The sequence below is a fragment of the Nicotiana tabacum genome, chromosome 16 (genome assembly GCF_000715075.1).
Source record: "Nicotiana tabacum cultivar K326 chromosome 16, ASM71507v2, whole genome shotgun sequence".
Classification (NCBI taxonomy): Eukaryota; Viridiplantae; Streptophyta; class Magnoliopsida; order Solanales; family Solanaceae; genus Nicotiana; species Nicotiana tabacum.
The window spans coordinates 151,659,201-151,670,352 of record NC_134095.1 but is presented as its reverse complement, the minus strand read 5'-3'; the positions used below and the strand labels follow the sequence as shown (position 1 = coordinate 151,670,352).

At 36.3% G+C, this 11,152-nt stretch overlaps 1 protein-coding gene across 2 annotated transcripts; it reads right to left on the bottom strand.

Annotated features, from left to right (window-relative positions):
* Positions 1-3,542: 3,542 nt before the first annotated feature.
* LOC107819188 (disease resistance protein RPP13-like) lies at positions 3,543-7,713 on the bottom strand. Of its 2 annotated transcripts, none has more exons than XM_016645279.2 (2): positions 4,861-7,713; positions 3,543-3,841 (listed from the first exon to the last, which is right to left on the bottom strand). In XM_016645279.2, exons 1-2 carry the CDS (start codon positions 7,432-7,434, stop codon positions 3,758-3,760), a joined length of 2,658 nt encoding a protein of 885 aa, XP_016500765.2. In that variant the 5' UTR covers positions 7,435-7,713; the 3' UTR covers positions 3,543-3,757. The 2 variants fall into 2 exon arrangements, with proteins under 2 accessions (XP_016500765.2, XP_016500766.2); XM_016645280.2 differs by having other exon boundaries at positions 3,543-3,853; positions 4,861-7,712.
* Between the last annotated feature and the right edge of the window lie 3,439 nt (positions 7,714-11,152).

The window sequence follows — 11,152 nt, the reverse complement described above, 5'->3', positions numbered from 1 at the left end:
GTTTTAAGCACTATCTGTAAAGTTTGACTAAAAACGGACGTCATATGACGTGTTTCGAACTTAAAATGCGGAATTTGAGTTTTATGAAAGTTGAAAGAAAATCATGTGTTTCGAGGCTTGATCCTATGTATATGATGTCGTTTTGGCGATTTGATCGCACGAGTAAGTCCGTAAGGTGTTTTCGAGATCATATGAATGTTTGGTTTGGAGCCCCGAGGGCTCGGGTGAGTTTTGAGTGGGGCCCGGGAGGTCTTAGACATTAAAAATGCAAGTTCATATATTGCAGGCCTCAGTGGGGCCGCGACCATTTCCGCGCTGGCAGCCACGCGGCCGCGGTGCTTTTCTGTACGGTCCGCGTGGTGGGGTTCAGAGGGTCGACCAGCGCGGCCGCGCACCAAATCAGTGCGGTCCGCGCTGGGTGGGTTCAGAGAAAGCCCACTTCTTCCGTCCCTCGGCGCGGCCGCGGTACATTTATGCGCGGTGCGCGCCAGCCCCCATCAAAGTATATAAACTCGGGATTTTCAGTCATTTTTCCACTTTTCAAAAACCCAAGACCTAAGAGGCGATTTTCCAAACAACTGTTCTTCTCCAAAACGACTGGTAAGTGATTTCTAACTTAATTTCTTTATTCTTTGACATCTTTTAACATGATTTCAAATTCAAATCAAAGATTTTCATGGGGGAAATTAGGTGTTTTGGGTAGAACCTAGGTTTTCTACAAATTGAGAAGTTGGACCTCAATTTGAGGTCCGATTTCAAAACAAATCATATATTTGGATTCGTGGGAGAATGAGTAACCGGGTTTTGGTCCGAACCTCGAGTTTCGACCACGTGGGTCCGGGGGTGTTTTTGATCATTTTGGGAAAAACCTTGTAAAATTTATTTTCATGCATGGGGAGTGATTCATTTAGTAATTATTAATGTGATTAAGTAACTTATGACTAGATTCGAGCGGATTGGTGGTGGAATCAAGAGGTAAAGCTATACTAGAAGCGTGAGTTGAGTTTGGAGCATTCGAGGTAAGTGTTTGTTCAAACTTTGGCTTGAGGGAATAGGATTAGGATGTTATTTGCTACTTGCTAATGTGGAGTACGATGCATAGGCATGGTGACGATTATCTATGCACCAGAGTCTAGCATGACCGTGAGTCTTAATTGCTTTTAATTCGAATAACGTGACACAATCTCCTTGTTTATTTGATGAGTTTTATATAATGTGAACGGTTGAGGTAAAATTGTGATTGGTGCACTTTTGGAGCGTTAGCTCGAATATGAATGTGTTAGTTGAGGAAGAAGGGATTTAAAAAGAGAATGTGTTGTGATTACTCTCTTGCCGGGATGTGTAGACCGTTATATATACTCTCCCTTGTCGGGATATTTTTGGGCTGTTAGTTGTACCCTTACCGGGTTAGAGTGATATGTTGTTGATTTCCCCTAATAGGACTCTCCTTACAAAATCAGATTATATATGATATTATGGGATCGTGTGGCACGCCGTCCACTTATATATGATATTATGGGATCATGTGGCACGCCGTCCACTTATATATGATATTATGGGATCGTGTGGCACGCCGTCCACTTATATATGATATTATGGGATCGTGTGACACGCCGTCCACTTATATATGATATTATGGGATCGTGTGGCACGCCGTCCACGTATGATTTTACGAAATGGAATCGAGTAGTACGCCTACCACAAATTAGAGTGATTATTGGTTATTGGCCTCCGTTGCCGGTGACATATTGCGCACTGTGATAAAGATGAAATGGGAACGAGTGGTACGCCTACCACGTGGTATATGAAAATTGGGATCGTGTGGCACGTCGTCCACTTATATATGATATTATGGGATCGTGTGGCACGCCGTCCACTATATATATATATATATCATGGGAACCGGAGTTTCTACTGTTTATTTCCGATATTTCATTTTTATCTGTTACTCCCCGATAGCATGCCCCCTCCTAGCTTTACTTTGTATTATCTTGTTATTGTTTTCTTGCACTTGTATATATATCTGTACAGGTTAATTGTGGTAGGTCCTGTCTAGCCTCGTCACTACTTCGCCGGGGTTAGGCCAGACACTTACCAACACATGGGGTCGGTTGTGCTGATGCTACACTCTGTGCATTTTTGTGCACAGATCAGGGAGCAGCTTACGGACCACAGCAGTAGGACTTCTGGGAGCTATCTTCAGTCCAGGGACTCTCGAGGTAGCCTAGCTGGCGTTCGCAGGCCGAAGTCCCTTTCTATGTTTTTCGTTTGTTCATCTTGTATCAGACAAACATGATGTATTTCCTTTCAGACATTGTTTGTAGTATTCTGTAGTAGTCCGTGAGCTAGTGACATCAGACCTTGGGTAGTGATGTGTATTAAACTTCCGCACTTTTGGTTTTCAGTTGCTTTAGATTTAAAGTCTTCCGCTTAAATTTTGTCTCGTTTATTATATTGTTTGAAAGAAAGCAGGAAAGGTATTTTAAATATTTGGCTTGCCTAGCTCCGATAGTAGACGCCATCACGACACCTTATGGTGGGAAATCCGGGTCGTGACATCCCTCCGCCTTCTTCAACGCCACCCTCCTCCGCCGTCATTCTCCGGTGCTCTGATCTGGTAACCCAATAACCTTCCAAATTTGAAAATAATAGTCTAAACTGTTTACTGGAATGCTGAAAAAGTATTTTTCTCTTCCCTACCTTCGTCTCTCAACAGCGTTAAACCCCCTCCAAATCATGCTCTGTACAAATCTTTGCCAATCCAAACATGCGTCCAATGTTGGAAAGTCTAGAGTTGTTTTTTTTTAAAATAATTATAGTTGACGAATTATTATGATGAAATGATCTATTGATGATTGACCTATGGATTGAATATGCAGAAATGCTAAGGAATTGGTTGAGAATATCTATGAAAAGCATAATTGAGGGAACCTTGTATTAGCCAATACATTAGGTAAAGTGCATTGTGCCTTTCCATTACTTGAATTAATTAAAACAATGAAGTTGATAGGTTGTAACTCTAAACTATTTGTTGCTTTATAGATTCGTTGACGAATTGAGTAACATGGTTGATCGGAAGTTGGACCTGAGTAATTGGCATCTGGAGGTGAGTGATGACTTGAACTATGATTTTTTCCCCCATAAAAGAGCATGATTTGGACATATAATTTTTAATTGAGCTTCTATGTTCGACAGAATTGAGTTTTTCTGTAAAGATATATGCATCTGATATACTTTGGCATGTTGGGACAAGTTTGAGATTCGTAAGTTGATACTTGAAATATGTATAAAGTATGTCTTACGAGATTGTTGATATGATATGAACTTATCTTATTTGAGATTACTATAGTAATTTTTTTCATATTTCATTGAGTTACATTAAGCTGATGTTAACTGCATATTAACTTTTGGATTGCGACTTGGTGATGAGATTGGCCTCCAAGCTGAGTCGCTATATATGTGTCATGGTATATTTATCTGAACTTATGATCCAAATGTTATGTTCAGAAATGCTGAAATGTTTATACAGATGCTGAAACATATTACAGAAAGCCTTGCCTTATATGTGGATAAGCAAGATAACAGTTGAACAATTAAAACAATAGAAAATAATTTTTCGAGTATAATCCCAAAAACAATTGTCTTCAAACCAATTTCAAACATTCAAAAAGAAACTAAACAGAGAACACTGAAAGTTGAGATAAGCTCTCATTGACAGTGCTGAAATACTCTGTATAGACAACTTCGATTAGTACTTCTAAAATCCAACTGCGAATGTGTCAAAGTACTTGGCAAAAATTCCGAATCTAAAATCCATTAATAGCTGCTTCTCCTGTTTCACCTAAATCCAAAGCTATTTAATATTCATAATTAGTCTTCAAGAAAATACAAAAAACTATGAATTACCTGAAATGACTAATTATAATCTTCATGACAGTATCAAGTGTCAACCAAATAATAGTTTTCCAATAAAACTGATTACCAAAATAAAAAGGATTTCCAAAAAACTCGGGTTGCTTTTTCACGAGATGTTTTTCACTAGGAGTAATTTTCTAGTGTTTGCCTATCAGAACATTTTCCAACAAAATGGGGAAAATGACTTTCTCCTTAAAACTATCTTAAATTTTACCTTCTTATTAGTTGCTCCAATTACTCAGACATTTTTATTAATCTTAATTAGCATATAAATATGTCATTAAACAGTTTTCAATTTGATAATATTATTATTAATTTTTAATATATACGAAAAATACTTTGCATTCACCAACTAACAACAACCCAGTAAAATCGCACAAGTGGGGTTTGGGGAGGGTAGAGTGTACGTAGACCTTACCCCTACCCCAAGGGGATAGAGAGGCTGTTTTCGATAGACCCTCCTCAAGTACACGAAAAAGACAATATATCAGTACCAACAACAGAAAACATAGAAATAATAACAGCATATCATAAGTACCAGAAAATAGATGAAAAACAATAACAGTAACACGTAAGAAAGGCTCGGTACTATGAAAAGTGAAAGAAAAGTGTGGACACAATAATAACCACTAGAAGTCTAGAACACAACCCTATCAAACTAGCAGACTAGCTCCACTACCTTCACTAACCAACCGGCGAAAAACATATTTTAGGAAAATGACTTATGTTATACCAAGCACAGTCTCAGTCTTAATTAATTTATTTATAAACAATTACTTATAGTTGATATTTTAGTAAGTTGATAATATAAAAATTCTTTGAATTGTCATGGATATACAAGTAAATGTTTATAAAAATGTCAAACAAAACATCTTGTTGGATCATTTTTATTCATTAAATTTAATGGTCATTATGGATAAGAATTAATTTGTAAATAAAATATACCTCAACAGGAATTGACTTCAACCTCTCCAGGATAGCAACGTCTTTCATTCTCTTGGGAATCTCCTTGAGCTTTGGACAGTCATGGATACCAAAGCCTTTAATCAGAGGCATAGCATTTGTGGCTAAATGCCATCTTTCTAGGTTCCAAAGACTATCAAGACGAAGGAACTCCAGTTGACTAAAGCTGTAACCTTTGCAAGTTATTTCTTTTCCTTCATAAGCTTCCACTAGATCGAGATTCCTTAGGTTTGGCAACATTCCCAGCATAGGCATAGGATCTTCCATGAGTTTCGAATACAAAAGGACCACCATTGTGATGGAATTTGGAAACTGAGGCAGTATTTCTATTCTCCCATCTAACCACAATTCGTGTAGATTTTGACAAGTAGTAAGATATTCAAGGGCTGGGAATGATTCACCACTTGCACAACCCAATATGAGAGTGCTAAGGTTTTTCAAGCTGCTAATGTTATTCAAGGAGTAAGATTTCTTAATATTACGCATGTCTAATTCTCCAAGATTGACTAAATCAACAGGGTCAAAATCTTTCCACTGATCACAACAAATGTATTTAAGAACTTGAAGGCTAGTGAGTTTGCTAAGTTGCAGAGGTGGTGAATAGAAAGCAATTAAATGTCTCAGCTTAATTAGGTTAGATGTCTCGGGAGGTAGTGAGCCGTAGGCTTTTGAACCACTTCCATCATCAAAGAGATTGATGAGTGTCTGTAAATTCTTGAGATTGCCAATGGAGGAGGGGAGATTAATCGGATCGGGAGCTATCAAGCTTAAGAACTTGAGGTGGTACAAACTTCCTATGGCATCAGGTAGTTTAGTGCAATGACAAATCGTCAGATCCAAGTTCAACACATATAAATGTTGGAACACATTACGAAACTTTAAAAGATCCAGCTTACCAAAATCTCGATCTAGAAACATAATTGACCTTAATTTCAAGTTGGAGAAATCAAGTGAGAGATACCTTTGTGCTTGACCATGAATGACATGTCTTAGAGATAAGGAGGATATGGAGTGCTTTCTTCGATCATAAATGTCAAAAAAGTTCACCTCCAATGCCTTTTGCACGGCAAGATCCCGAACTAGATCATGAATCTTGCATTTAATAACTTTTTCCCAAAATGTATCTACGACTTGAATCAAGCTTCGTCTTATAAGCTCATGTAGGAAGCATTCAGCAACATCCTCCATTCTTTCTTCTCCTCTTGGTATGAATCCTTCGGCCATCCACAACCACATTATCTTTTCAACACCGACCATACTATCTTCTGGAAAAATACCAAAGTAAAGAAAACACTGCTTGAGCGAAGTTGACAAATCGTTGTAGCTCAATGAGAGTATATATGAGATTTCAATGGAGTCATCTTTCATATGCTGCCAAAGGTGGTCCTTCACCTTTTGCCATTCTTCTCGCCCCCTTTTATGAGAAAGTAGCCCGCTTAATACAACAATTGCAAGAGGTAAGCCTCCACACTTGTCCACCATATCTTTAGCTAACCTTCCCATTGCTGGGACCATTGCCTGAACATCAAGTAGTTTCCTGCAAAAGAGGTCCCAACTCTCTTCTTCGCTAAGGAAACGAAGTTTATAGACAAAACCTTTGTCATCTGCTCTTTTAGCAACATCCTCCTTGCGTGTGGTAATAATAACTTTGCTGCCATTCTTGCTATCTGGGAAGGCTCTTTTCAAACTTTCCCATGCCTCTCTCTGCCATACATCATCAACCACCACAAGATATTTGCGAACTTTCAAGAGGTCACGAAGGTGAATTTCTAGATCCGTCTCTGTCATCTTTTCCAACAAATCCAGACTTTCCTTTGTGCGACCTTGGATGGATTTTATGATATTCCTAAGGAGATCCATGGTGTTGTACTCTTGAGAAACACATATCCAAGTGCGTGTTTGGAAGCTAGAGACTACATTAGGAGAGTTGTAGAGGTTTCTTGCAAGAGTAGTCTTGCCTAAACCACCCATACCATAAATGGAGATGACACTTCGACGAGGCTCTTCTTTGAGAAGTTCAGCTAGCAAGCTTTCTACAACATCCCGAAAGCCAACAAAAATATGATCGTCATCTATATACGAGGTAGTTCTCCTCAATGTTCTAACCATAGCGGACTGATTACTTGGCCCTTCTCGTGTATTGTTGATGTCTCTAATACCATATGTCTCCCGTTTGCGAGATATATCCATGACTCGCTGCTTGAATGATTGGATCTCCTTGACGACTTTGTAGAATTTGGTCTCCTTCCTACATATGCAGGCGCAAGCCATCAGACGGCTAGCAAATCCAGGGTCACTACCTTTATCAGACTCAAAGGTGTAAGTCTCGAGTATAGCGACAGCGTCATTAGCAATAGAGTTGATCTCAAACACCCATTGTTCAACTTTTTGATCTTCATTTTGCTTTTGTTCTGCATCTTTGAGGAAAGATTGCATGAAGAGCAGCTCATTTCTCAGCCACTGCACATCCTCTCTCAGACTTCTAAACAGGGCAACTTCTTGTATGAGGAAATCGCCCAGTTTTTGAACAGCAAATGATACAATGGCATCAACCATCTTCAGGTGTCTTGGTTTTCTCTTTAGTCAGAGCTGGAAAAAGAGGTCTGTCTATTGGAAGAAAGCTGGTGTTCAATTGATATTGTATTATTGATGGAGTATTGAAGATATTTGAAGGAAGATGGAGAATGAGATATATAGACATGAAGCAGTAAAGAGAATAAATTATTAACAAACAAAAAGAAGGAAAAGGTCAAGTTGACTAAACTGAAGCTGTTTATTGTAAGTTTGGTTGCATAATCCAGGCAAGAACAAGTACGCGGTGACATTTATTATTGAGTAGAAGTATGTTCTTGTTCTAACCAATCAAAATTGTTACAAGTTTCTTTATCAATTTATATTGTTATAGACTAATTTTCTCTCTCTACGCAAAATTTAATTTACTTTAATTTAATAAAAGTCTATGTTTTCTTCTTGATAATTTTTAAGTATATACTTGGCGCGGTGCATCACTCTGTATTTTGCACGATCACACATTTTTTTGCATTTTTTAGTGTATTTCGTGCCTTTAGTAAAATGTACCTTCCATCGTTACACCATACATAATGTTAGAAACTCTTTAATTAATAAGGAAAATTTTATTTTGTGTCTCGTACAACTGACACTAGTTGTATGAGACAACTTTTTTGTCTCACAGTTTTGTGGACCCAGAAGTGTAAGATTGGGGTCCATAAATTTGTGAGACAAAAAGAAGCCTCATACAACTAGTGTAAGTTGTACGAGACACAAAATAAAACTTCTCAATTAATACCAATAGATTCTTTCACAATTTCAACCAACTTATTGCCAGGAGTCTCTCCAAGGATGTTCAAACTTGAAAGAACTTAAAATTATTTTTGATAAAGGGTGTGCAATATATGTTATATATTGTAAAACTTAATATTTTACTTGTAGTTTTTCGACGAAGGATGGTTGGCCACCCTAAGGACAATGTGGCTTCGCTCTGCGTGCTATATACACAACTTTCTTGTCTTCGTCATTTCTCGTTTTGTACCAGAACGTTTTATATATGTCACCAACAACCTAGGAAATGAAAGGAGATATAATAGAATTATAAATGGGTTCGTCTCAAATTACCACCCCTAACTAAAATGCTCCTTTTTTTGCAAAATAGCAGGACATATCCCTTGTGAAGAATTGATGCTCCTTCCCTTCCTATGTCCAACAGTCCAAGCTCCACCTAAGCCCCCGATGCTAAAACTTGCTGCTATGAATTCTACTTACCAAGTGCTAAAATAACAAAGGAAATAGACAAAAAGGAAGAAAAGAATACGTCAAAATCAATAATGGCAGCTTTTAACTTTTAGAGAGGGTTGTTCAGATAGTCAACACTACACTTAAAGGGAGCAAAATTTATAAAAAAAAAAAAAAAAAAAAACTTTTACCCACGTCACAACTCTTTATTTTTTAAGCTTTCCCCACTTTTCATGGTATTGAAGAGCCTAGATGGTTAGATTTTTCCTACTTTTCAAACTTTTTAGGGGCAACACGCGTAATTTTATATAAAGGGGATAGCGACTAGAATTATTTTGCTCCGAAATATTTACTACAGTATGTCTTTTTTCCTAGATATTAAATATTAGAAAATCCGAGACATGACCATGTGGTTTGTGGAAAAAATAATATTTGAAAAATGACATTGTATTGCTACTCTCAAAATAATATTTGAGAAAAATATATATATATATATATATATATATATATATTCTGTATGTTATATATATATACAAATTTTATATATTTTTTCGACTATAAAAGATAAATATCTTTTTGGCACGGGTTGAAACTAGAAAGTGCAAAAAGTCCAAAAATATTCGAGGCACAAGTGGATTATGAAAGAGTCAATTATGTAGATGGAATTGGTCTGCTACGGATCGAACGATTATCGGTTCGACTAATTAGACGGTCTTCTCTGTTATTCAATAGTTGACGGAATATAGTGACGGTCGAAAATTTTTATTTTGTGTCCGCACAATTGATACTAATTATGTGAGACCTCTTTTTTGTCACATAACTGTATGTGTCTTAGAATTTTGTGGATCCAAATATGTAAGATATGGGTCCACAAACATGTAAGATAAAAAAAGACCTCACATAATTAGTGTAAGTTGTGTGAGACACAAAATAAAATCATTCGTAACGGTCTAATGGACCACTTGGTCCTACAATTTAAAACGCTACAATGTATGCAGAACGATTTTATGTTTTTCGTTAATTTTTTCTCCTTATTAATCAATTGTCAACGTAATACAAAATATTATTATATAAAACTAAGAATAAGGCGATATAGGCCTATAGATACCATATATGGCGGACCAAAACACTTATCGATTTGGATTGTTTTGGTTTTTGTCGGTATGTACATGAGATAGGTTGGTAAAGTCGAACCAAACAAACTATATCGATTTAGATTGGTTTAGTTTTATCATTATTTTTGGGATTTTCGACGTTTTTTATTATATGAATATTATTTCAATCTTACTTTGTTAAAGTTATAGATAAAGTTTTTATAATCTAATATATATTTAGTGAAAATTGAAAAAGCTGACAAATATAAGATCTATTAAAATATCTTATGGGAGAATTTTTTAGTTACACATGATAGTATTTTCTTAGTCGTCTAACAATAATTTTTCATTGAAGTAGGCGTTGTAGGTTAAAAGAATTTAATAATTAGACAAAAAAAGCAATATGAAAACCTGAAAAATGATATATTTTATTTAATTTAAAATAATCGATAAAATACCATTTCAAATTCGAAAAAAATATAAGAGTTTAATAGATCTTGACATATGAATATGGAAGATTAAAGAGATCGACACATTTCAATAATACTTAATAAGAAAGTGATGACACATACTATTATTTAAAGTAAATAAAACTGGATGCACTTCATTGTTCTATTAAACATTACACCCCATGAGAGAATCACAAATAATTTTTAGACATTTTAAAGAAAATTCCATCTAAAGCCCTAAAAGTATGTATAAAAATTATATATTTATACATCGGTTTGGTTCAGATTTTTTACTCAATATCAAATCAAATCAAATCAAATCAAATAGGGATGACAATAGGTAGAGCTGTCAATATGGGTCGTGCCAGGCCACATGGGCTTTAGCAATTGAGGGTTGGGCTGGGCTAGCCCACCATTTTGGTGGTCTTATGATGATCAGCCCACCCCAGCTCTATGTGGGCCGCGGGTAAGGGTATCTAACGGGTGGACCGAGCCGGGTTGGGTAGGCAAAATTAGGAACCGGACGGGTTGGGAATCGGGTCGATTACGAGTTAGTGCTTACTGGGTTTAACAGGTTTAGGTTTATCCGGGTAAAAATTGAACCGTACGGATTACGGGTACAAGGGGCCGGGCCGCCGGGTTAGTGTATTTTTTTTTTTTTTGTATTTTGTATAACTATTGTAAGTTATATTAATATAAAGTAAAAATATAAAGAATACAATGAAGATGGAAAAAATTGCACTTATAAATTGCAAGTGCCACATTTATTTCAAAATTACAAAATTGAAGTTTGCATTTAACAAGTAAATTAACGAAAAAAAGGTAAAACTAAATTTTCATGCATAATACTACTTCAAATTAATCTAACAAACTAAAACATTAAGCATAAATACGTCTAATAATTTTAAAATAACACAAATTGTCTCAAATCAACTTAAATATGAATTTTTGGAGGACGCTCAAGACAACTTTCCATATGCC